General features: G+C 47.4%; 1 protein-coding gene across 1 annotated transcript in view; it reads left to right on the top strand.

Moving 5' to 3' along the window:
- Nucleotides 1–21,132: 21,132 nt before the first annotated feature.
- The window catches only part of PLCD3 (phospholipase C delta 3), a 39,694-nt gene continuing 33,750 nt past the window's right edge, over nucleotides 21,133–27,076 (top strand). The window contains exons 1-2 of the mRNA XM_056864711.1: nucleotides 21,133–21,202; nucleotides 24,731–24,892. Coding sequence (XP_056720689.1) covers nucleotides 21,133–21,202; nucleotides 24,731–24,892 — 232 coding nt within the window. The remainder of the gene's footprint in view (nucleotides 21,203–24,730; nucleotides 24,893–27,076) is intronic.

Genomic DNA, 27,076 nt, shown 5'->3' with positions numbered 1-27,076 from the left:
TAAGCAGAGGCTAGATGGCCGTCTGACAGCAGTTCTCATTCTGTGACCTTAGGAAGATCATGGGAGAGGAGGGGCAGGAAGGGTTGCATCAGCTCTTGGCTCTTGTGGCCCTTTCCTTCATTCCCAGGGTAATGCCGATCAGGAAGCAATTTTCCTCCAGGCCAGATTGGCTAGGAATCCTGGAGGGGTTTTTTTTTGGCCATCTTCTGGGCATAGAGCAGGGGTCACTGGGGTGTGTGTGTTGGGGGGGGGAGGTAGTTGTGAATTTCCTGCATTGTGCAGGGGGTTGGACTAGATGACCCTGATGGTCCCTTCCTTCTATGACCTTGGGCCAATCACATACTCTCAGCCTAACCTACCTCACAGGGTTGTTGTGAGGATAAAATGGAGGAAAGGCGAATATTGTAAACCATGTTGGGTCACCATTGGGGAGGAAAGTGGAGTGTAAACAAAGTAAATTAATAAATAATTTGCTTGGTTTCTAGGGAGTAATGAGCTTGCTCAGTGCTAGAATGGCCTGAAAATTAAGACTAATATTTTTTTTCTGCCTAAGCGGAGGGAAGCATCTCCCAAGAATGTAGAAACCCATATGTTGTCAGTGGATGGCCCCTTTTCACTAATCGTGGGAAAGGACTGTCAGCGTTTGCTAATTGACAGAGCCAGGGTAGTGTCAAAATATACTTTTAAAAATAGTTACTTATAACATCTCAGAAGCTGCTTCCCTGTGCAAAGTCCCTTTTGCCTGGCCAGGAGTCATGCATATAGACTGGATGTGGACCCTTGCATGACTCACAATGCGCATTAATTCATGGAGACACTCAGTGAGACCCACATTGGCAATGTATGGTGGGAGGTGGGGATCCCATTTCCTATGGTGGTGTGGAGCAGATGGCAATGCAACACACACACCTGCAACCCATGTAGTAGGCTATACACACTCAGGATCATTGTTGGTGTGACCTCTTGCTGGCAAGCACATAGATACAAAAAGATGGACTCTATTTTCATTGAGCTATCATTGTTTTGTATTTGTCTGAGCCAGTCAGCAAAAGCACATTGTAACGCACGGGGAATTGAGTTATCTATTCTTGGGCCATTTATGCAGGGCTGTTTCCTTGCAGTCACCCCGCCGACTACTTCGGGGCTTTGCTTTGATTATGCTGGCATTTTCCGACCGTCAGCGGTTGCCTCACTCTCCTCACGCGTTTCTGTGTGTTCCTCCCCTGTTTTTTGGATGCACTTTTAGCCAGCATCTAGAAAACATGGGCAAAACTTGCAGAGAGAACAAGGTGACTGCAACCCACCGGGCATGTGTTACAGCCTGCTAGGTGCTTGATGTAAGGGTTGTCTTAAAAATGCTAAAAGCAGAATGCTGCAGCCGGCTTGCCCCAGAGAAACAGCGTGCTCACCTAAATCTGCACTTTTAAATTTTCATTTGTAGCACCTTCATTCCACCAACGACTGGGGGCGTGGGTGTTTTATCAATGAACATTTCCCCTTCCTCGCAATATATTTCTCCAACCTTTTTACACCAATCCCCTTCCAGTCATCTCATTGAAACACATCCACCGATGTTTCTGCAGCCCAGAGACCCATCATGTAGCGTAACTTTGAGATAAATTAACCTGGGCAGAAACGTCTGTGGCCTTTACTTGAAGCAAGCGACAGCTGATTTTAAAGGAATGAATCAGGCATGGAAGTCTGCTGCTCGTGGCTGGAAAATCAGATTTGATAACATAGTTCCACCTGCAGGGCTGGGCTCATCCCTAGTTATAGTACCTGTTTTGCCCTGGGAGAAAATCCTCCCAAAATAGCAGCTGGCCTTCCACGGATGGTGTCCGGTCTATAATTAATCTTGGGCATTAAGACTGATCAATGTGCAAAGTCAACACAGGGACTGTCGGGGAATGGAGACACTTTGCAGCTGAGCAAAAGCAATCTTGGGTTCAACCCCCTGCTAAGCCTTGAGGTTTCCTGGGGCATATCACTTTCTCTCTGCCTTGGCAACTGTACATGCTCTGATGAAGAAGGAAGAGACCAGAAGTTTTTAAAACACCTATTTATTCCTTTATTTCCTTTATCACCTACTTTCCTCCCCAGTGGGGACCCAAAGCGGCTTAGTGTTGTCCCTTTCTCCATTTTATCTTCACAACAACCCTGTGAGGTAGGTTAGGCTGAGGGTATGACGGGCCACAGGTTGCTTCTGGATAAAATTTACCTATTAGAGAGTGTAAAATTTCTGGGCCGATCTGGATGGCCCAGGCTAGCCTGATCTTGTCGCGTCTCAGAAGCTAAGCAGGGACAGCCCTGGTTAGTAACTGGATGGGAGACCACCGAGGAATGCCAGGGTTGTTGTGCAGAGGAAGGCAAACCACCTCTGACTGTCTCTTGCCTTGATAACCCTACAGGGTTGCTATAAGTCGGCTGCGACTTGACAGCACTTTACACACACATTTCTGGACTACTTCCTTGAGAGTAGTTTCAGGAACAATCACCTTTGCCTGATTTCAAGACAGAGTGAAACTTGTTCATGGTTTATATCCTCATGTCCTAAGCTGCAGACAAGACGGGTTTTGGCAGAGAGCTAACGGTGTTGTCCGAGGGATCCTGCTGTTCCTAGAAGCTTACACTCGTCTCGCTTTTATCTCTGCATAACTGGTTTGTTTTGAAAATCTGGAAACCCGTTTGACCAGAAGTGACAGCGTGACAAGAAAAGTGAGGCTGACACCAGCCACATTCTTGTATGTAAAACCCCTCTTAGTCACACAAAAGTCACTGCCTGACCCCCACCACACCCACCAACACATGGGCAAACAATCTTCTCCATCTGTTCTGGAGTCACTCTTAATGTAAATGTTGTCGTGGCTGTGTTGGGGTGCAGGGGTGGTATTTCTGTGGTTTTCCTGGTTTGCCAGCTATACCCTCATCTGGATTCACGCCTTGGTTAGTTTATTCAATGCTCCCAACACGAAGCTCTCCTTCAAGGCTGCCCGGAAACTTCACACAGTGCAAAACGTGGTTGCCTGTTGGAAGGGAGCGGCAGGAAGCACATTTGCCCTGTGACTCCACAACTTCACTGGTGACTGGTATGTTTCTAGGCCCAGGAAGGCAAACCACCTCTGACTGTCTCTTGCCTTGATAACCCTATAGGGTTGCTATAAGTCGGCTGCGACTTGACAGCACTTTAAAGCCCTAAACCATGTGAGCATTGAGCACCGGAGAAAAATCTATTCCCATATAAACTTTCCTGCATTTAAGATGTGCCAGGGAGGCCCTACTGGGACTACTATGGCTGGTGAATTGTCCAGGGTTGGCATTCATGAGGGGATGGGCCTTCTCAAATAGCCATCTTAGTTGGTTCTTGTAGGTTATCCGGGCTGAGCCATCTTAGTGTTGCCAAGTTCTTTCCCTCGGGAGGCTTTTTTTCCCACTTACTTCATTTCAGGGGCAGGTGGAGGGAGACTTTTCTGTTCCCTCAGAATTTTGGTGGTAGTGCTCAAATTGATTAGAAGAAGAGTTGGTTTTTATACCCCAATTTTAGCTACTTTTTTAAAGGAGACTCAAACTGGCTTACAATCTCCTTCCCTTCCTCTCCCCACAACAGACACCTTGTGAGGTAGGTGGGGCTGAGAGCTCTAAGATAACTGTGACTAGCCCAAGGTCAGCCAGCTGTCTTCATGTGTACGAGTGGGGAAACTAGCCCCGTTCACCAGATTAGTTGGCTGCTCATGTGGAGGAGTGGGGAATCAAACCTGGTTCTCCAGATTTGAGTACACTGCTCCTAACCATTACACCATGCTGGCTCATCATGGAAATATTGTTTTGTGCTGCTGCCAGTTTTAGTGCTTAGAGGTTTGTTTTTGCTTCAAGGCTTCAATTTTATCCCATTAACTGCTTTGGAATTTTTTTGGGTTGAATGCTAGTATAGAAGCGTTGTAGATAAATAAATACCCCCCGTTATACTTTCACAACAGTCTTGTAAGGTGGGTATGGCTGAAGGGTAATGACTAGGCATAGATCAACCAGTGAGTTTTATGACTGTATAGGGATTTGGATCAGGGTCTCCCCAGTCTATTCCTCTAGCTCCTATACCACACTGGTTCACTGGAGAAGTAGTTATTGGTGAGTTAACCTGTGACAGAGAAGAATTGACAGTATTCATTGGTCCGTGCTAAACGCAGTCATCCCTGAGGTTGTAGCTACGTAGACTGGCCTGCGTGCACTTCTAACATATCTGCTAGCTGACATTTCACGCAGCTGCAAAATATTCCCAGGTGAGCTTTGGCTACCCCAGACGCTGTCTGTGCATTACCGACAAAACAGGCCTGAACATGTCAGGTCTCTTGTTCTATCAACTGAGGACCATGTTTTTCCCAGGGCCGCTGATCGCCTTCCTAGGAATATGTTATCAGCCTGTTGTTGGGGTCTCCTGAGGTTTGATGCTTGAGCTGGCAAAAAATTAATTATGCATTCTCTGCCCAGAAGTTAGAGAGGATCCTGGATTTCTGGGTGACCAACACGGTAAGGATTCTTTGCTTTGCATTTATTGCCACTGTGAATTCAGAATCAGGCACATTGGCAATGGAGCATCCACACTGGGGTGTTCTTTGCACAGTTGCCATTCCCCTCTATTGTGCCACCAGAGGGCTTTTATAGGTAACCTGTAATTGCTATAGTAGTTATTATTTTTTAAAAGTCCACCAGTGGTGCACCAGGGAAAATGTTAGCCACGAGGGGCTGACAGAAGGAAAATGGTGCCATTCAAAAAAACATACCTTCCTGTCTAGATGGCATGTGAACCTGCTAGGACTTCCAAAAAAAGATTGTAGTAAAACAAGTTTGAAAAAGAGCATGCTGAGGGCAAGGGAAGCCTGTGTAGTGGATGACTACGGGTGATGTAATGTGTCTCTTCCCAAAAACAGTGCTTCGGGTTGGAAGCAAAGAGTGGAGAGGATGTCCATATGGAAGCTCCCCTAGAATCTCCTGTGGCAAACTCACCTGCCCATTTTTTCTTCTAGGGCAAGTATACTCTAACCTAGACTCAGTAGTTGCCTTTTAATCCCCTAATTACAACAGTGTGCAAGTTTTTGTACATTAATAATATTTTTTTAGTTAAGTGATCCTTTGTGTTCTGATAGCTAGCAACATTAACATTTATATACTGCTTTTGTAAAAAGCTTCACATGCATTTGTACCCAGGAGCCTATAACCCATAAGGTGGCTACTGTTCATCAGTAGCAAGACATGAATGTGAGCGGAAGGGGTTAAGATCACACTCCAATGTAGAAAAGAGAAAAAATACCCCAAATATTGACATTAACAAATATTATTACACAATACTTACAACTTAACATATGTGTGTGAAGCAATACAAATCACATATATTGTTTAGGCTTCACAATATTACAATGTTAAACAATAATTACAAAACATATTTTAAATAAAGACATTGCAGTTACAAAAGTAATATCACTGGCGTCGAAATGTGGACTTTTTTAGTTGAGCCTCGGTTTCAAAGCAGTTTAACAGCTGTGACCTTGTTCCAATTAGCTGTATCGACAAACAATCTTGTTTCTCTCCTCTCTTCTCTCTTTACCTAGGTTCAAGACTTGTTTAGTAAAAAACTTTATCGGAAGTATTGTCGAAGGCTTTCACGGTCAGAGTTCATTGGTTCTTGTAGGTTATCCAGGCTGTGTGACCGTGGTCTTGGTATTTTCTTTCCTGACGTTTCGCCAGCAGCTGTGGCAGGCATCTTCAGAGGAGTAACACTGAAGGACAGTGTCTCTCAGTGTCAAGTGTGTAGGAAGAGTAATATATAGTCAGAAAGGGGTTGGGTTTGAGCTGAATCATTGTCCTGCAAAAAGTATCAAAGGTAATGTGCTAATCATTGTCCTGTGAGTATCAAGATAATGTGCTAATGAGGGTGTGGTATGTTAATATGGAACCATTGTATCCTAAAGTGATCTGTTAATATGTGAAATCCAAAGCTAATCCGCATGGCTATTGTGGACTGTAGTCTTTGTTAGTCTGGAAGTTTTCAGAACAGGAAGCCAAGCCTTATTCATTCTTAAACTCTCTTCTTTTCTGTTAAAGATGTGCTGATGTTTATGAATTTCAATGGCTTCTCTGTGCAATCTGACAAAATAGTAGGTAGAATTGTCCAGTCTTTCAGTGTCTTGGAATAAGACCCTGTGTCCTGTTTGTGTCAGTCCATGTTCAGCCACTGCTGATTTCTCAGGTTGGCCAAGTCTGCAGTATCTTTCATGTTCTTTTATCCTTGTTTGTATGCTGCGTTTTGTGCTCCCGATGTAAACTTGTCCACAACTGCAAGGTATACGATATACTCCTGCAGAGGTGAGGGGGTCTCTTTTGTCTTTTGCTGATCGTAGCATCTGTTGTATTTTCTTGGTGGGTTTAAACACTGTTTGTGGGTTATGTTTTTTCAAATGTTTCTCCATCCTATCAGTGACTCCTTTAATAAATGGCAAGAATACTTTTCCTATGGGAGACTGTTTTTCCTGAGTTTTCTGAGTTTTGTTTGGTTTAATGGCCCTTCTGATTTCATTTCTGGAATAGCCTTTTGCTAGCAGTGCGTGATTTAGATGATTAATTTCTTCCTTGCGAAACTGTGGTTCACAGATCCGTCTTGCACGGTCCATTAATGTTTTGATTATTCCTCTTATCGGAAGTCTTGCAATAAAGCCACAATTTGGTAATCAAATAAACATATCATTTTATTATGGTCAATACTAGCCCACACTACAATATTGTAGTTCAGAAAAAAAATAGTTCACAAAGAAATTATACCTTATGGGACTTTGGAGACTACTGCCAAATTTTTGAATGGTATCTCTTGGTCCTCAATGTTACTCTGTAATTACAGCACACAGGCATGTAAGTTTCGCAAAATAAAGTATCTTAAAAAATTCTCCAATAGTGTCAGCTATGTATATTATATTTACCTTCTAGGCTATGCTGCAGTTCCCTTTTGTAGAGTTGGTAGTGCATTTCTGCCTCCTGTTTCTGTTGTGCTAATGAAGATGTCCCAAAAAAGTTAGCCTGAACATGCTCAGCTGGGAGAGTGTGAGTACCGAGTGTAAACTATCTAATCCATTCAGTCAGTTTTCTTTATCTCTTACACATAAATAGTATGATAAGTCTAAAGAGGAGTTGAGTCCCCCTGGTTCCAGACTTTTCCATTTAAAAATAAATTTAGCTTCTAACTGATGTATTAGTTATCAATCTTTGCTAATATTTGAAAAGTTAAGTTGTTTTCTATATGGTTATTATCTAAATAGAGTGATACTAACGGGGCTTCCCTTATCTGGTTTCTAATCCTAGATACATGTTCTAGTATACGGGTTTTTATTGCACATGATGTGCAGCCAATGTACATTTTATCACATAGACAGGTGATCATATAAATCACAGATTTTGTGTTGCAATTAGCAAAAAAGAGTTAGGACAACATTTAAAGGTAAAATTGGATGTATAACCACCTTAGATTCTAGTGCATATCTAAGGGCCCATTCCTGAAAAATGGGCCCAAAGCCCTTAGGAGGCCGACTACAGCCTCTGCCGGCACAGGGGCCCACGCTGCCGGCGCCCGGAAAGCGCACGCGGCGTGAGTGGCCCCAGCTCCAGCGTGCAGGGTTGGGTGCTGCTCCCTGACTGCCGCCTCCTCCTGCCGGCCTCTGGTCGTTGGCACAGGCTGCGGCAGCGAGCCGGGAGGCATTCCGGGGCGTAACTGCGCCAGTCATGTGGTAGGGCTGACATTAGTCGGCCTCCTGAGCACTTTCGGCTCAGGAACGCACGCCCCTTTTTATTTTTGTAAAGATTCGCCCTATGAGGGTTGCACGGGTTTTTGGCGCCGGACTGTGCTGAAGCCTCTTTAGGAGGCAACGCCGCCAGTTTGCCTCCTAAGCCCAAGGCAGGAAGTCCTAGAATGTCTAGACAAACTGCAAACTAACAAGTCACAGGGACCAGATGGTATTCATCCTAGAGTTCTTCAAGAATTCAGTTGGGAAATTGCTGAACTTCTAACAAAGATATGTAATATGTCCCTTCGATCAACCTCTGTACCAGAGGACTGGAGAATGGCCAATGTAACACCCATTTATAAAAATGGTTCCAGGGGGAACCCAGGAAATTACAGGCCAGTTAGCTTAACGTCTGTTCCGGGTAAATTAGTGGAAAGCATTATTAAAGATAGAATTGTCAAGCATATAGAAGGGCAAGGTCTGCTGGGCAAAACCCAACATGGCTTCTGTAAGGGAAGGTCCTGTCTCACTAACCTTAGAGTTTTTTGATAGCGTCAATAAGCGTGTGGACAGGAATGAGCCTGTGGATATTGTGTATTTGGATTTCCAAAAAGCTTTTGACAAAGTCCCCCACCAAAGACTGCTAAGCAAACTTCATAGTCATGGGATAAGAGAACAAGTCCTCTTATGGATTGAGAGCTGGCTGAAAAGTAGGAAGCAGAGAGTAGGAATCAATGGTCAGTTCTCACAATGGCGGGATGTGAGCAGTGGGGTGCCTCAGGGATCTTTGTTGGGACCGGTGCTTTTCAACCTGTTCATCAATGACCTGGAGTTGGGGTTAAACAGTGAAGTAGCCAAGTTTGCAGATGACGCCAAATTATTTAGGGTGGTTAAAACAAAATCTGACTGTGAAGAGCTCCAGAAGGATCTCTGCGTACTGGAAGAATGGGCATTAAAATGGACAATGAGATTCAATGTGAGCAAGTATAAAGTGATGCATATTGGGGCAAAAAATCCCAACTTCACATATACACTGATGGGATCTGTGCTGGCAGCGACAGACCAAGAAAGGGATCTTGGGGTGGTAGTGGATAGCTCAATGAAGATGTGCGGCTGCTGTAAAAAAGGCAAATTCCATGCTGGCCATCATTAGACGAGGAATAGAGAATAAAAATGCTGATATCATACTGCCCTTGTACAAATCTATGGTGAGATCACACTTGGAATACTGTGTCCAGTTCTGGTCACCACACCTAAAAAAGGATATTACAGAGCTTGAGAAGGTGCAGAAAAGAGCAACCAAAATGATTAAGGGACTAGAGCAACTGTCCTATGGGGAGCGGTTAGGACACTTAGGGCTGTTTAGCTTGGAAAGAAGGCGGCTAAGGGGAGACATGATAGAGGTCTATAAAATTATGCATGGTTTGGAGAGAGTGGACAGAGAGAAGCTTTTCTCCCTCTCCCATAATACTAGAACACAGGGGTCATCTGTTAAAGCTGGAGAGTGAGAGATTCAAAACAAAAGGAAATATTTTTTCACACAACGCATAGTTAAATTGTGGAACTCCCTGCTCCAGGATGTGGTGATGGCTGCCAGCTTGGAGGGCTTTAAGAGGGGAGTGGACATATTCATGGAGGAGAGGGGTATTCATGGTTATTAGTTAGAATGGATACTGGTCATGCTGCATACCTATTCTCTCTAGTATCAGAGGAGCATGCCTATTATTGTGGGTGCGATGGAACACAGGCAGGATGGTGCTGCTGCAGTTGTCTTGTTTGTGGGCTTCCTAGAGGCACCTGGTTGGCCACTGTGTGAACAGACTGCTGGACTTGATGGGCCTTGGTCTGATCCAGCAGGGCCTTTCTTATGTTCTTATAAGCCCGGCGCGGGCATTCCTTTCAGGAATGCACTGTAAATGCTTTGCAATGGCCATATTTATGAAATCCTGTTAATATAGGTCATGGTTTAACTGTCATTGTAAAGTCTGAGTGTATAAGGTGATCTTGCAGGTTCTGATTTCTGGTGTAACCAATTAGGGGTGATTGTTTGCATCCACGAATTTCAGATACTAGTGGCCAAAATTTGTGTATAATATTTCTAATTTTAAAACTTAAAGGTAAGTATCTAAGATTCATGGTAAAGTAATCCACCTTTTTTGTTTTTGAAAGTTGAATGACTCCCTCTTACATAGGGTTGCCAACCTCCAGGTACTAGCTGGAGATCTCCTGCTATTACAACTGATCTCCAGCCGATAGAGATCAGTTCACCTGGAGAAAATGGTTGCTTTGGCAATTGGACTCTATGGCATTAAAGTCCCTCCCCTCCCCAAACCCTGCCTTCCTCAGGCTCCACCCCAAAAACCTCCCACCAGTGGTGAAGAGGGACCTGGCAACCCTACTCTTACATCGGTCTGCTTTTGCCTTAGCAAGATTGTTGATATGTTGGGGATGACCTACCTCTCTTCAACAACTTATGCTCAAGATTTGCTGCAGTGATATTACTTTTGTAATTGCAATGTCTATATTTAAGACATGTTTTGTAACCATTGTTTAACATGGTAATATTTTGAAGCCTAAACAATATATGTGATTTTATTTGCTTCATATACATATGTTAATTTGTAAGCATTGTGTAATAATATTTGTTAATTTCAATATTTGGGGTATTTTTTATTTTCTACATTGGAGGTTGAGCAGTAGCAAGCAGCCGGGCCTAGTGGAGTCATGCAAGTCAGGTGGTATCAAGTCAGCCAGAGGTTGCTTTTAGGACTAAGGTTGCCAACCTCCAGGTCGGACCTGGAGATCTGCCAGAATTACAGCTGAACAGATGTATGTCCCCCTGGAGAAAATAAGTGCATTAGGTGGGTGGACTCCATGGCATTTTATCTGGCCGAGGCCTCTCCCCTCCTCAAACCCTGCCCTCCTCAGACTTCACCACAACATCTCCAGGAATGTCCCAAGCTGGAGTTGGCAACCCTAGCCAGGCCTGGCCCCAAAGGCCAAAACAACCCTGTAAAAGGGCCCTAACTCCTCCCCCACCTTTTACTGAGGAAAACCACGTGTAGAATGCTTTGGTTGCCTAGCAACTGCAAGGCTTCCATTTCTTAAAGCTACATGTGTTCCTTTTATCATTTTGGGGTTTTTAGCCCCCCCCAATGTATTTTTTTTTAAGATTGCAGCTTTTTCTGCAAGCCTGGGGCATTTTCCAGGTTTCTAGAAAGAGCTGTCTTGCCGTTCACATCTCCAGTCACAGGATTTAACTATCCAAAGATTTGGTCGACTTGGCTATTATACTAGAAGATAAAATGATGATTGGAATTGCAGAATCAGGAAATGACAAATCCTGCAAAGAGCCTGAAGAGCCACCAGTGAGCCAGCTGTGTGTTTATGTACACGCTGGATTTGCTAACGTTGCACAATCCTGTCAAAATTTTCTTGCAAAAACAGCTTTCAGCCCTGGCACTGAGAGGAAGGTCGTTGACGGGACCAAACAGCTTGAATTTTCTTGCTGGGAAATAAGCAGGTCTTCTGTTTGTTCTTGGAGAAATATGAGCATTGCGCGGAGAGAGAGAAAGCAGAGAGAGAGAGAGGAGTTCTCTCAGTGCCCCCACTGAGCAGTCCTGCCCCAAAATGGCCTTCATGCCAGCAGTCTTACGAGGTGAGTTGCTGTCTGCCTGGGCGGGGGAAGTCTTAAGGGGTCACTCGTGGGTTCCGAGCATTTGGGCAGTGGTGCAGTTGAGTAGTTTTAGACCCCAGACTTCAGGGTTTCCTTCCACCATGGTAATGCATACTTCACTTGTGAAGTGCAGGATGAACGTTCAGCAAGCTTGTCTCATCCTATCTCACCTCCTTCACAGAGAAACACACACGTTTGCACCTGATTCTGTGTATACTTACTAGCAAGTAAGTCCAACTGCGCTCAATACGGCTTGTTAGCCACAGCCTGCATTCGTGTGTGTGTATCTGACTGAGCCCATGAGCTGAGATCCTGGACTTCTGCCTCAGGCGTCCATTCCTCCCACCCCATTGTGCTGGAGCTTTTCCTTTTTCGTGAAGAAAAAAAAAAGCATCTGAATTGATTCTCTCCAGATGAAGAGTTGTTCTAGTCTGAAGGGCTTTGGAAGTGTCTCCTTTTGATTGCACACAGGTTCAAGTGTCGTTGGAACACTTTTGTGGTTTTCTGCTAGTTTCTTCTTCTTCTTGGCATTGGCTTTCCCCCATGCCCCAAACGTGCATAGTCCTTTCCCAGCGGCAGGGATTAGCCACTCCTGTCTCTTTTGAGAATGGCCTCTTTGGGCGTGCCTTCCCTCTTGTTTCCCCATTCTTTCACGATGTGTTTCACATCTTAATAGTGTAGATATAAGATGCTTGGATCTTAAGGCTCAACCGGAATGGTCAAGGTTTTGGCTTCCTGAGGTCTTCGGGGGAAGGAGTGAAATCTTTGGCTGTTGAACAAAAACTGTGGGGGTGGGTTTCTTTCCTTTGGGAAAGTGACGGAGGTGTGGCCATAATTTATTTTAGTAAATACTTTGAAAAAAGCAGAATAGCCCTGTACTTGAAAGTCACTTAGAAGGAAAGTCTTGAGATACCTTACAAACAAATCACTGTGTCCCACCCAGGCCTCATACCCTGCTGCTGTGGGTTGCATCTTTGAGTTCTGACCTAGGCTCTGAGCCCCGAGAGACCTGGCAGCCTTACCCATGGAAGCATATAGAGAAGTCGGTTCTTGTAGGCTATCCGGGCTGTGTGACCGTGGTCTTGGTATTTTCTTTCCTGGCGTTTCGCCAGCAGCTGCGGCCAGCATCTTCAGAGGAGTCACACTGAAGGACAGTGTCTCGTCCTTATAGAGAAGACTTGCCAGAATAATGGGAACGGGACTTCTCAGGCTGCGATTGTAGGACAGGGTGTGCTCAAGGAACAGGATCGCCTGGGAGAGGTGGAAAGCCTCAGTATTGTTCAGACTTTCTGGTTCTGGGGAACCCTTTCTACCTCCGCTTGTCTCCTGAGGATCCCTGGCACAACAGACCCCCCGCACATTGCAAAAGCTTCTAGTGTATGTTTGAGGGTGCAATCCCAGTTCATGCTGAGCACTGGCTAGGTATGTGCCTAAGAATGTTTCCCAAACTCTCTGGAGGTACTCAGTTGCAGGGGAAGATTGGTACTGGGTGGGCCTGGTGTCTTTCAAGGAAGCTTGGCTGACACTTTAAAAAATGTATTTACTTCATCTATCTTCTGCCGTTCTCCCCAGTGGAACCAAAGAAGCTTACGTCATTTCCCTCTCCTCCATTTTATCCTTACTACAACCCTGTGAGGTAGGTTAGGGTAAGTGTGTGTGACAGGAATAACACCCAGCAGGCTTTGGTGGGGGTGGGGGTGGGGATTCGAACCTGGGTCTCACAGATCCTAGTCCAGCACTCTAACTGCTACAGTACACTGGCTGTCATTACTGACCAATGTGTTCGTGCTGGTCAGAGCAAACAGAAGCCTGGTAATTTGCAGGGCCGATAAGGAGGTGATTAACCCCTCCCATGCCTGCCAGCTCTCCCCTGCAAATGCCCTCCATCTTTGAGCAAGTGCTACCAAGGAGATGTGGGCGGGAACTGCGCACTTTCCTCATCACGTATGGCTCTAATTGTAACTGATAATGATAGAGGTACACCTCGATGGACTTTGCCCCTGAAACTCCATCTGAAAATCAGTGTGATAGTCGATAGGAATCAATAGAGTTGCCAACCTCCAGGTACTGGGGGAGAAAATAGACACCACTGTACTAGTATCGAGAGATTAGGAAATCAGTACAGGAGCGAAGAATACTTATAAGTGCAAAAACTATTTATATGCTACCGTGTCTAATATAATACGCACTCATAAATACACAAAAAGAACCATTCATACAGTTGTATCAAACATACAGAACCATCTCTAGGATGGTAGTGAATAGAAACAGTCCAATTCAAAGGTGCAGTCTCTCTCAAAATATGCACATCAATCTTCTGTATTCATCCCATGCAGGTATGTAAGCAGATGTAATAAATATTAATTCAGGAGGAATAACTTCATGGAGGATACGGCCGTTTCCAATTCTTTGTGATTTGAATTCTTCATCAGTCCTTCAAGCATTTTCCTCTTATATTGCACATCCTCTTATATTGCACATCTTGATAATAAATTACAAAGTGCTGGATACAGGTTAGTTCCCACGAAGGGTAACATTCACAAATGTAGCCATGGCTACATCTCCAGGTACTAGCTGGAGATCGCCTGCTATTACAACTGATCTCCAGCTGATAGAGATCGGTTCCCCTGGAGAAAATGGATGCTTTGGCAACTGGACTCTATGGCATTGGAGTCCCTCTCCTCCCCAAACCCTGCCCTCCTCAGTCTCCGCCCCAAAAACCTCCCGCCGGTGGCGAAGAGGGGCCTGGCAACCCTAGGAATCAATAAGAGAATGCATAGGAACGTGCAAGCTGTTTGCTGGCAGAGGAAGGCCTCAGACGGGTGGGGGGTGGGCATCTGTTTGCTATGGACTGAAGCCAGGTCGCCAGTGAAACCTGGCACCGGTTTTGATTCCAGGGTGCGACTGTGGATTCCAGCACAAGGCGGGAGGCAACCTTCACATTTTTCTCCTCTCAGGCGTGGCTGTTTGGTAAAAGGATTGTTGCTGCTTTCTAGGCTGGAGGGGAAACGGCCTGTTTGTTTTGAGACAGAGCTGGGTGGAAGCCTTCTGAAACGGGCCCCGTGGTCAGAGGCCAGCCTTTAATTTCACTGCCCTGGTATTTATTCTCTCTGGAACAGATTCCTGTGTTTTAATCTGGGCCTTTATTTAGAAAGCAGCTCTTCCTTGATCTGTGTTTCTTATATTCCTTTTCTGTGTTCCAATGCAGCTTCTTCTGAAATGCCTTATTAACTTAGTTTATAGGGAAAACATATATTCTGTCACATATATGCATATTCACATAGCATAAGACACACACACACACACACACACACACACACACACACACACACAATATATATATATATATATATATATATATATATATATATATATTCTACACTTCGTACTTTAATAGTTGCTCTGTGGGCCACTGTGAAGGAATGTGGGTCCCTCTAACCACTTGTTCTGTAAGGGGTCATAAAATCTTCCTCCCAACTTGCAAGGTTTTGTACACTGTCATAGTGCACAATTAAAAAAAAACACTGTTGCACTATTTTTAATCTTCGTGTTTGTAGGAAGCGTTGAACTAGGATCTGGGAGATGCAGGTTCGAATCCCCACTCTGCCTTGGAAGGTCGTTGGGTGACCTTGGGCCAGGCACACACTCTCAGCTTAACCTATCCCACAGGCTTGTTGTGAGGATACAGTGGAGGTCAGGAGAACGATGAAAGCCACTTTGGGTCCCCATGGGGGAGAAAGGCGGGTATAAATGAAGTAAACAAATAAATCCAGTCTGGTCCTGACAGGTGGTGGCAGGTACAAGGGCTGGACAAGAGGCCCAGGAATCAGAGGTATACTCTGTGCATGTGCAGAGGTTTTTCCGTCTCTGTGCTGCAGCTTGCGTCCTGCTTCACGACACACCCACCTCAGCTCTGAGGACCTGAGTGTGGCTTTTGACATTGACCCTCAGGCCGCCATCTGGACCACCCCGATGCAGGTTGGAGCTCTTCCCCCCTTTCTGTTTTTCAAAGGCGGTGTGGAATTTGCCTCTTTCGAAAGACTGCAGAGTAATTGGCACATCTCTTGCTTTCATAATATTTTGGTGGGGTTTTGTTGATTGTTGTTTTGCTTTGGTATATTAAGTGGCTTTGGGCTTAGGAAAGGCAGGAAAATCTACATTGATACATAGACTTGAAATCCTGGCTCTAGTCATTATGAAAATCAGTGGACTGGTCAAAGGGGCATTTCGCCCTTCCTGACCCAGTGCCCCTAGACCATAGCGGGGCTGAGTCCAGCAAGGAGAAGCTTCACAACTTTATGTGATCACAGCTATTTACAGTCTCACCAGATTTCTGGCTGCCTAGGATCTTCTTTTATTTGATTTCACTTATACTTATATTTCCTTCCATCGAGAACTTCAGGCGATGCACTTAGGGTTCCCAGAGGGAAAACTTTGGAATTTGAGAAGTAGAGCTTGGAATATCGAGCTAAAGTTAGCCAAGACTTTTGGGATTTATTTGGGGTGGGGGTTGGTGATCACACAAGTTGTTCGCTGGGAATTGGAGGTTGGGGAAACTTGATTTGTTGCCGAATAGTGTGAGGGCCAGGGAGGAGTAATAACAGTAGTGTCAGTTGGTTCACATAAAAAAGAAAAAGTGCCATACTCTGCCTTATCCAGAGGAGGAGGAAGGAACGGGGATAGTTAACCCCCTTCCCTTCCAGTTTTGAGGCACAGGAGATGACTGGCATGCGATGATTGTTAGCAAGGAAGGAGGAGAAGACTTGTGGGCCTGCAATAAAATGTAAAACAAAACGGGGGTCCTCAATTTGGTAAAAGTTGAGAACCACTCTAGATTATTCATACCACCACATGCGACAGGAAAAAGGGAGAACAAACCATCAGCAGCCATTCTTGTTTGTCCATCTAACCCCCAAAGGCCTTCCAGATTTCATATATGGCCGTGCGGGTATTCAGAGCTGGGATAGTAGCCAGGAGGCCGAGGCCCAGCTCACTCCTGCAGGGGGATGAGGTGGCAGGGCCGAGGAGACCGAATTGATGACACCACTTCTGTCTGCAGGTGGAAGATCACCTTTTGGAATGGGTCTTCCTTGGTCAGGCCTCCCTGCCGATAGAAACCAGCCCTGCAAGCAAGGAGAGGGGGTAGAGTCTTTTCTCCCTGTTGTGATGGTTTTCTTCTTGCAGAGTAGGGTTGCCAACTCCGGGTTGGGAAATACCTGGAGATTTTGAGAGTGGGGCCTGTTGAGGGTTGGGGTTGGGGAGGGGAGGGACCTCAATGGTGTATAATGTCATGGGATCCACCTTCCAAAGCGGCCATTTTCTCCAGGCCATTTTCTTGCTGGCTAGAAACCCCCCCACCTCCCCTGGGCAGTGAGCTCCTGAGGTAGCCTTGGTTCTCGAAAGACCACTGAAAGAACACCCAAAGTTTTTGCCATTGACTTATTTCCAAAGGTGCAGATCCCCCTACCGGAGTGCATGCGATTCTGTGTGATTTAGGAGCAATGGGAGCTGTTTCCTCTTCCTGCACTTAATTCAAAGGTCTGGGGAGGAAGTGAAAGCCGCCTGCTCTGCCTCGGATGTTTGCTATCACCCACTGTAAGCGGGACTTGCAGCAGCGCCTTTTCTGTTGGCTTCTCAGCCTTCGCAGTATCCACAGTATCCATCTCGCCCTTCCAGGCGGCCTCCAGGAATGACAACTTGCTTAGGCAGGGGCGGTCTGTCAGCTGGCTGGCACAGGTGTGCGCTTGCATGGCCAGCGTGAGTGCCAACATTCCAGGGATGCAAAACATTCTTTCTGCTAAGAGTCGGTTCCTTTCGTCATTAACCCTGGGAAGGCTTTGAGCCCGGTGGAAGGGGACAGCCAGACCTTGCATGGGATGCCGAGAGTGGGGTGGCGATCCATGGGTGTCTTGCCTTGAAATCATAATAAAACCATCGTACTGGTGGTGGAAAGCGCTGTCAAATTGCAGCTGACTTATGGCAACCCCGTAGGGGCTTTCCAGGCGAGAGAGAGAGGCGCTTTGTCATTGCCTTCCTCTGTATAGCAACTCCAGTATTCTTTGGTGGTCTGCCACCCGAATGCTAACCACGGCTTACCTGGTGTAGCTTCTGAGGTCTGATGAAATCGGGGTAGCCTGGGCCATTCATAGGGTCTCCAACCTCCAGGTACTAGCTGGAGATGTCCTGCTATTACAACTGATCTCCAGCCGGTAGAGGTCAGTTCACCTGGAGAAAATAGCCCCTTTGTCAATTGGTCTCTATGGCATTGAAGTCCCTCCCTTCCCCAAATCCCACCCTCCTCAGGCTTCGTCCCAAAAACCTCCCACCGGTGGTGAAGAGAGACCTGGCAACCCTAGCCATTCAGGCCATGGCAACCATTGTATTGGACTGATCTAATTCAGGCCCTCCACTGACTCCTCTACAGAAATTGCTCCCAACCTGTAGATCTGGAAAGGGAAGGAAGGAAGGAAGGAAGGAAGGAAGGAAGGAAAGGCACTTGTGAGTCTAGAGAGAAGGCGGCCTGCCCTGGCCCATATTGCAAGGTTTGTGGTGTGGTAGTGTAGATGTTAGAGTGTTGGACTAGGATTGGGGACACCCAGGTTCAAATCCTGACTCTGTCATGAAGCTTGCTGGGTAACCTTGGGACGGTCATTCTCTCTCAGGCTAACCTACCTTAGAGGGTTGCTCGGAGGATAAAAGGGGAGGAACCATGTACACTGCCCTGAATTCTTTGGAGGAAATGCAGGGTACAAAATGCACTCAATAAATATGTTCCTCTTGGCTTGCGCTCTTCCAGTCAGAAGGCGCACCCAGGTCAGTAGCTGATCTTATTGTAATAAATTCTAAAAATCTACCTTTCTGTTTACAGCAGTGAGGTGTGTCTGCCAGAACTTTAGAAACACTGGCCTAACACACCCACCACCACCGCATGTTCCCTTTTCTCCCCCACCCTCTTCTGCTTGCCTTTTGCGTGGTTGCCCAAAAAACAGTGGAGAGAGCCAGGCAGCCTCAGCCTCTAGACAGGGTGCCCTGATGCCAGGGTTCTTACTGCCCCTGCTCTTTGGGGCAGGAAAGGCAGTCTGTAGAAGCTCATAAGGAAGTTGTTAATTAATTGTATGTTCATCTCTGTCTTTTCACCAGGGGACTCAGAAGGGCACGGAGTGGGTTATTTAATTTTAAGGTGGGTGAGAGGAGGACAGGAAGAGAATCAGTGGCTTTCCTGTGTCCACCTGGAGCGCTTCATGGATGAGTGGGGATCTGAACTCTGATCAAGGTCCAGCTCTAATTCTCAACTGCTGGGTTGGAAGGAAAGAGGAGAAAAACAGGGCAGGTGCTAGTGAGGGGTCAGGCGTAGGGGATCAGGAATGAGAAGTGGATTCCCTGTTACAGGCTGGGATTCAAGGTAGCTTTTGGCTCTTGCAATGTGGAAGCTGCAGTGTTGTTATGCAGTGTTGTTAGGCAGAGCATGAGAGGGAGAGGGAGGGCACCTTGGCCATCTTCCGGGCATGGGGGTGTAGGGTGGTGGTGGTTCGGAATTTCCTGCATTTTGCAGGGGGTTGGACTAGATGACCCTGGTGGTCCCTTCCAACTCTATGATTCTGTGCTTCAGGACTTACCCCTGGCTCAATTAAGCCCCTCCCCTGGAAAGCAAATGTGCATTATGGAGAGGCTTATAACAGAAGGCATTGCCCAGGCTGCAAGGAGACTGGTGAAAACAGTGCCAGCGAAGAGCAGGATGTCTTGCAGCACCGGCGGCACTTTTACGCTGAAGGGGCAAGAGAGTTATGTGATGATGGTTTAAATATAGAATCCCATGGAGCCTCTTACACCAGGCAGGCAGTTTCCCTGGGTGGGCTGTGAGAGGTGCAGAATGGCAGAGGCGTCTCCGAGTTTGCTCAAGCCCGTTTCACTCACTTTGTGGAACGATTCAGAACCACTGCAGCCTTCGTGGGCTTGCTGGGATATGTTTCTCAGATGTCAAAAGGCAGTTGCCACTTTTGCTTCTCTGGTGCTGCAGGAAGTGGGAGGAAAGGTGGCCTCTTGCAACGGAGGGGTGCCGCCACACAGTGCCGGGGTGGAAGTGCCCTCTGGGTTTTGCAGCATGCCTCCTGTGCAGCGTGACAGGCAGATGTTCAATGGGGAAAGCTATGTACTTCCTCCTGCATGACGGCCAGCACTACACTTATGTAAGCATCTACCATACAGTAGTGAAAGACACAGGAGCACTGCCAGAAGAAGAAGGCCGTGACTTTGCAGTCTGCAGGGCACTCTAAGGGAGCCTCTGATGCAGAGCTCGGTCTCTAGAATTCGACACTCTCTGGAAATACCGCTCAGTGGCCTGGAAGCCCCTTCCCTGTAGTATCCCGGGTGGGATTGCCCAGCAGTGGGGGAAGCACTTTCAGCCTGTTCTGTTCCAGGCCTGGGCTCTGCAGATGAAAACAGATGCCAGGGCCCAACCCTGCTTGAATGGGCACGGATTGAGTCCTATCCTGATACGGTTCCATCTCTGCCTGCATCCATGTGGAGGTTTTTCTCTGGTTTGACACAGTGGGGGTTGGGGGGGGGGGAGAGCATCCACACAACATCATTCCCTAATAATCGACTTTTCCAAATTTCCCCCCTGCTGCGTTCTGACCTTTCCCAAAGCTTATACAATCTTTTTGGAAAGTGCGCACCAAAGCATCTTTAGTGGGGATGTGCATTTTCACAGGACCTGCCCACAGCAGCGCCATTTTCCTTGCCCCATCCCCCCCCCACTGCCATTTTCCCTGTGCCAACTGGAGGGCTTGTTTCATCTATTTAAAAGACCAGGGTGTCGAACTCATTTGTTATGAGGGCTGGATATGACATCAATGTCATTTGGTCAAGCCGAGCCATGAGTCCCAGCCCACAGCGGGCTCAGCAGCCCAGACCGGGACTGGAGGCAGTGGCTTCCTCAGCTGGCGAGCCCAGCGCGTACGCTGCCCTCCCCAGCAGCCCCTGACTTCAGGGTAGCAGGGGAGGGTGATCTATATGCCGGGCTGGAGTCCCCACCTTCTGATCCCCACTACCTGTGGGCTCGGACCTCCACGTGGAGGTCCCAGCCCACGAGCGGCATGGATTGGAAGGCCCCCACAGCCCAGAATCGGGAGGAGGAAGTGGGGTGGTGGTGGCTGCCTTGGCTAGGCTTGCTGGCCGGATAACATCACTCAAAGGGCCGAATTCGGCCCGCGGGCCTTATCTTTGACGCCCTTGGACCAGCTCTTCCTAGATCATTACAGTGCAATCAGTGATACCGCTCTGTATTGCCACAGTCTTCTAGTTCCTCTGAATTCCCAGTTTTCTGTCCCAAGGAGGGGGCAGAAATGGTGAGTGTGTTGCTGGGGGACTGAGGCAAAGAAAATGTGGGGCAAACTGCCGTGTGGACTCTCTGCTGCCGCTATGAATCCCTCTGCGTTCTCAGAACTAGGCAGAGAAATCTCACTGAGCGGAAGCTGGCCTCGGAGGGCTCTGGGCCTGGCCGGAAGCTCCCAGGACTCTCCGGGACGATTATGTTCATGAAACACTTCTGCCCAATCCTCCGCTGACCTTTTCCTGCTTCTCGCACATCCTCTCGACCTTTTAAAGCCCAGCTGGCTGTAAACAAAAATTCCCACAGATGTTGGGGCAGGAGGGAGGTGCTGGTTGAAGCACAGAGGGAGGGGATGAAACGAACCGATGGAGCCGTCCAAGTGCAAAACCTCTGCCAAGTTCTCCAGGTTGTGCTTCTGTGTCGAAGCCAAGCCAAGTATTTTTTCAGACAATAGTGATGATGTGGTTGCTCCTTGCAAAAATATCAACTGGGGTCCTTGGCTGGGGGTCAAGCGCAAGAAATAACAAAGAAAGGGGGAGTGTTGTTACTGGCTCTTATTTTTCAGAGCAGCTGGAAAACCACTAACACCATGGGTGTGCTGGCTGTGTTGGTCATGCAACAACACTGTATGTGGAGTGGGGGGGACATCTGAAGGAGGAGGTGTTACTGAGATTTGCCCCAGTGTTGATCTGCCCCCTTCTTCCCCCACCCCATCCCATCCCATCCCAGCACCCTGTGGCTTTCCAGGCTGTGCCTCAGTGCCAGAGAATCACTTTGATTGCTGGCTTCGGCTGACTCACCACTCCTTCCTGGCTGAGCCGGGCAAACTCCCAACCTGTACCCGAGCCACACAAAGGGCCTGCCTTGCAGAGCCAAAGGAAAAAGTGAACATTTTGCCTCCCTCTTCTGTGCTCGAGTTTCTTCTTTCCTGATCGGGGCGAGAAAGAGACAGAGAGCACAGGGACAACCCACTGGTTCCCTTGCCTGCTCCCCTCTGCTTGGATATTTGGAGGATCTGCAGAAATCAAGGCTAGGCACTCTGTACTTAATCAGAGAAATGTTACCTTTAGAATGGACAATGAGATGCACAGAGAAGGAGTGCAGAGGAAGAGCTCACGTGCACCCTTCCCACCTGCCTCTGTGTCCCAGAATGCTCTCCCTCCCTTCCCCTCTGCCTGAATCACTGGTGGGGTGCATGATTCATCCCCAGGTGGCAGGGTGCCAGTCTATAGAGTTGCTTCCTGCCTAAAGAACTAGATTGTGTGTGGGGTGGGGAGCAGTTTCCCCTGTCTCTTGCCTCTCAGCTCAAGTGGTTGTTAAATATCTGAGCCCTCTGGGGTTGTACGTCCATGCACAAAGGAGAAGCTGGCAGAGGAACCTGGTTTTGGACCAGTTGAACACTATAAATTCTGCATAAACAAGAGACAGAAGTTCTGTTGCTAAGCATTGGTCACCCAGCCCTGCCTCATCTCAGAGTGCCTTGTTTCTTTTCTCCGAGGCCCCGTTGCGCAACGGTGATACTTAATCACCACCTAGAAAATCAGATTACATGCTGCTTCCAAAAATGGCTGAAGTCACAGGGAGAATGATAAATATAACCACAAATTTTGAAGGAGCACCACATTGAGGGAGCCATTCTGGACTGAGTGTACATCTGTATGTTGCCTTAAGCCTGTGGTTTGGCTCCCTTGCACAAGCCATCTAGTGCCATACATCTGCTCAACAGAACATTTTATTTAAAATCCTTTCCTATTTGTCAAAGATTGTCACAGCAGGGTCTCTGAAATATATCCCTGCCTTTCCACACATCAACATAACCTGTTCTCTCTTTTAACACACAACTTTTGATGGGTTAATTTGAGCATTTGCACCCTAATCACAATAGTCCCAGGTCCCATTGCAATTTGTATTCTAAAAGGTAGGGGGAGATGCTTCTTGATGCTTTTTAAAAATTCTGACATCTAGGACATTGCCTCTGAGCATGCAGAGAGCTCCTTTCTACTCTGACAACACACGTTTGCAAAGCCAGTTTGTTTTTAAGGAGGGGTTTGTTTTTAAGAGAGTTGGGAGGGGCTTTAGCTTAATGGTAGAGCATTTGCCTAGCATGCAGAAGGTCCCAGGTTCAATATCCAGCATCTCTAGTTAAAAGATCTGGCAGGAGGTGATCATAGAATCAGAGAGTTGGAAGGGACCACCAGGGTCATCTAGTCCAACCCCCAGGGTCATCTAGTCCAACCCCCAGCCTGAGACCCTGGAGAGCTGCTGCCAGTCTGAGTAGACAACACTGACGTTGATAGACCAAGGGGGGCGGGGCCTGATTCAGTATAAGGCAGCTTCATGTATGTGTTGATGTGAGTCTCATCATTTTTCTGGGCAGACAATAGTCCTGCATTACGAGTCCAGCATTAGCAGCCAAGCTGACTAGTCCCATCTTGCACAAACCATGTCTTTGTTTTCTGCTCTCAGAAGACTGAGTGAGTCGGGTAAGGCCTGAAAGAGAAGGGCGGAACCCAAGAAGGAAACGAAAACTTCAACACAGTTGCCCAGAGCTACAAATCCAAGGAGCAAACGGCCGCCATTGATGTGGTCTATTCAGGCCTGTCATTTGGGGATTAAGCTGTGGGCTTCCCCCCCTTGGCTAGGCCAGCAGCCAGGGATTAGTGGTGGCGTTTATTCACGGCTTTTCTCTTTCAGGCAGCTCAGATATTGGGTGCCTGTCTGCAACCTTATGATTAAGCCTGCTGTTAATACCAAAGCTTTGTCTAGGTTTCCTGCTCCCATCACTAGAGGACAGAATCGCACTCTTTCTCTGGCAAGAAAGAGTATGTTAAAGGACAGTGTCCACCGGGTTTCCTGTCATCCTCTGGGATGCTGGTGCAGACCTATTGAGGCCTGAAGGGTGTTTGCGTTTGGTTTGGTGGACCACAAAGTGTGCCGGCCTGGGGTTGACTATCTTGTCCCAGTTGGACGGATTTTCTAAACGTCACTGCTGGATGAGCTCATTCGAGCGCAGTCACAGAATCCCAATGGAAATTTTGCAAAAGGTGACGGGATCGAGAACTGGCTTACTCCGGAGAGGGGGTAGCTGGCTGTTGCTGTTTGCTGGGAATGACATTTTACACATACTCAGAGGTTAGGGCTGCCAGCTCTGGGTTGGGAAATACCTGGAGATTTTGGGGGCGGAGCCTGAGGAGGGCAGGGTTTGGGTAGGAGAGGGACTTCAATGGGGTATAAGGCTATGACTCCACCTTCCAAAGCTGCCATTTTCTACAGTTGATCTCTGTCACCTGGAGATCAGTTGTAATGGTGCGAGATCTCCAGCCACCACCTGGAGGTTAGCAAGAGACGAAAAAAGCACTTATGGCTTCCAAAGCATACTCAGAAAGTAACCAACACCAGTGTAATCTAAGATTATGTACATGAACAATATAGTATCACTGTATCAATACAATTACAACGGAACCAAGTTCCTGTTGAATAATCCAAAGTCCAAGGATGCCAAGAGTAAAAATGGGTTTCTGGCAGTAAGTCCTATTTTGTGCCAGCTTTATCAATTCTGGCAATCCCGTGACGATCTACGCGCAATCTTCAGAACATGTGTTCTAAGACAAAGGCATGTAGCCACACATTGCAAGGGGATGGTGATTCTGCGTGTTGGTGTTGGTTACTTTCTGAGTATGCTTTGGAATTATTTGCCATAAGTGCCTTTTTCGTCTCTTGCTAACTTCCTGTTGTAGGCACTAGATTTTTGTTTTGATTTCCAAACCATCTGGAGGCTGGCAACTCTATCAGAGGCACTGTTCATGTTAGTTTTTCATGTGTTCCAGGGATTTTATGTGTTCCACAGCATTGAAAACAGGTTTCCCGAACAGAGATAGGTGACCAAGGAGTCTCCTCACTTTCTTCGTCCAAGCTACACACGGCCCTGATTTCATCCCTTCTCCCTTTTTTCCCCTCTTGCAGGCCTGACGGATGATGAAGATATCAAGGTGCTGCTGAAAGGGTCCCTGCTCTGGAAGATCAAGGGCCGCCAGCAGCAGAAGCAAAGGCTTCACCGCCTTCAGGATGATGGGATGAACATCTGGTTTGAGACCCGTTTCAAGAGGGCTCACTCCAAACATGTCTGTAAGTCTCTCTCTGTGCGAGCTGTGTGTTCTCATCTGTGCCAAGCAGGTTGTACCCACGCCTTACTTTCACTCACATTCACTCCCCGTGTGTCTCGGTTGTTCCTTGGAGTTATGCATGAGTTTTCCCTCCATTAGAGATGACCTCGCTGCCAGCCCTCACAAATCCTGGGACTTGCCATTCCTCTGTTAACCCGATTCTTCCCTCTCCCATAAGGGGTGAGGGATGAAGGGCTGTTGCGGTCGTGGAGGCAGTCCAACCGCAGTCAGGCCCCAACTGGAGCTCCGTCCCTCAGCCTGCTTCCAGGCCCAGTTCGAGGTGCTTCATTGCCTCAAGCAAGGCACACGGTTCCCCCTTAGGCCTGTGCCAGCACCAAGACAAGACCCGGAGGCAAGCAGAGGGTTCAAAAAACCAGAACACAATTCCTTTTGCTAGGACCAACCCAATGACACATAACAGTGTGTGTGCATGTGGAAAAGAATCAGCTCACTTTCTGGAGTGCACGCACACTGTTGCCCAACGAAGCATTGTGGAAGGCATTCAAGGAAACATTTGCCCATTTCAGATGGGCAGCTCTTAGCCTGGGAATCCGAAAGCCAAATGGGTGAACCTATGGCTGAGCTTACCTGTCTGTGTGATGTGCTGCTAGTTTCTTCCCTGCGACTTTGATACCGTTGCCATTTGGACTGGGTCAGGTTGGTCTGTGTCGTCCCAGGATCGCTTTGTGGGGCGGCAGAGATTCATCACCAGAAAGGGCAGAGTGGCCTGCCTTAGATGGCCAAAGGCTTCCCCAGGAGTTCTCCCCCCTGACCAGACCAAGCACGGACTCTTTGGGCTCAGCCACTGGGGCTCTGCCCTGATGCTGGAGCTTTAAGAGTGCCACAATATCTGGCCTTGACGTGGCGCCTAGTTAAAATGTCTGCCATGAAGGATGCATACTGGGCCACAGTGGATCTTCTAGAGCAGAGGTCCCCAACATGGTGCCTGACCATGGACACCATGGGGCCAGCTGACATCTTTTCCGATGCCCACCAAGTGTTTTTAGGGAGTGGGTGGAGCCAGGTAGGGCTGTGGCCCATCAAGTCTTCTGATTGACTATTGGAGATTTAATGGGCTGTGCAGATTTCCTCCCACATGTTGCTTTGGCAGCAGCTGCCACCATAGCACAAGGATCTGCAATGTGTGGCCAAAGTTAACCTGTGGCAGCCATATTATGGCAGCCATTTTGTTGCTGTGCCCACCGTGCCATGTCAGAATTCCAAATGTGCCTGCAGGCTCAAAAAGGTTGGGGACCCCTGCTCTAGAGTAAGAGTGGAGGGACTGCAAATGGAACTCTGGTTATGCCTGTGACAGCTACTGGCCCAATTAATGACCCCCAGCCCAGAAAACTGGATTTTTTCTTTCCTGCCTGGGATTAAAGTAATTCAACACAAAACTGGCATTAGGTCATCTGTGCCAAGCCTGTACCCTCGTTGAGGGCACCCTCCACCAGTCTGTCACTACAACTCCAAATGCCACTTTGTTTGGGTTCAGCCAGACGTGAAATCCCCCCCCCCAAAGTAGTCCAGCATTTGGAGCAACTTTTATAAGTGATTGTACTGAAATCTCTCATTGTTGTGGAAATAGGACACAATGCAAAAGTTTACTGTAGAGGAAATCCCATAAAATCCCACAGCGCCCAGCAAGATTCCAGAGGAATAGCATTGGCATTGTCAGTGGGTGTAGTATTTTTGAATGCAGAAGGTGAAAAAGCAGAGCACAGTTGTGCATGACACAGGCTACTTCTGGCCAGGGATGTGAAAACTATTCTGAGCATCATTTCTGTGTTGGGCATTCAGAGATGATACTTCTGTGGGGAGAAGACCATCTGCTGGAAACTTCCATGTTTCATGGAAACAGATGACTCCTTTCCAGGTCCTGCCTCCCCTCCAGAGAGCCCGGCACTCAACCTGAATTTACAGTGCTTGTTAGATGTGTTTCTCTTCCCCCTGCCTAGCATTGCGGTTGCTGTGTGTGTGGCGTTGTATGACTGATACAAGCACCTACTGGATAGTGCCAATATCATCATAGATAACAAGAGACACAATTCTGTTCTTGCCATCTATCACGTCCTTCCTCCAAAGAGCTCAGGGTTGCGTCTCTGTTCTCTCCTTTTGATCCACACAATAACATTGTGAGGGGAGA

The sequence above is a fragment of the Euleptes europaea genome, chromosome 18, assembly GCF_029931775.1.
Source record: "Euleptes europaea isolate rEulEur1 chromosome 18, rEulEur1.hap1, whole genome shotgun sequence".
Lineage (NCBI taxonomy): Eukaryota > Metazoa > Chordata > Lepidosauria > Squamata > Sphaerodactylidae > Euleptes > Euleptes europaea.
This window is presented reverse-complemented; position numbering and strand designations above follow the sequence as displayed.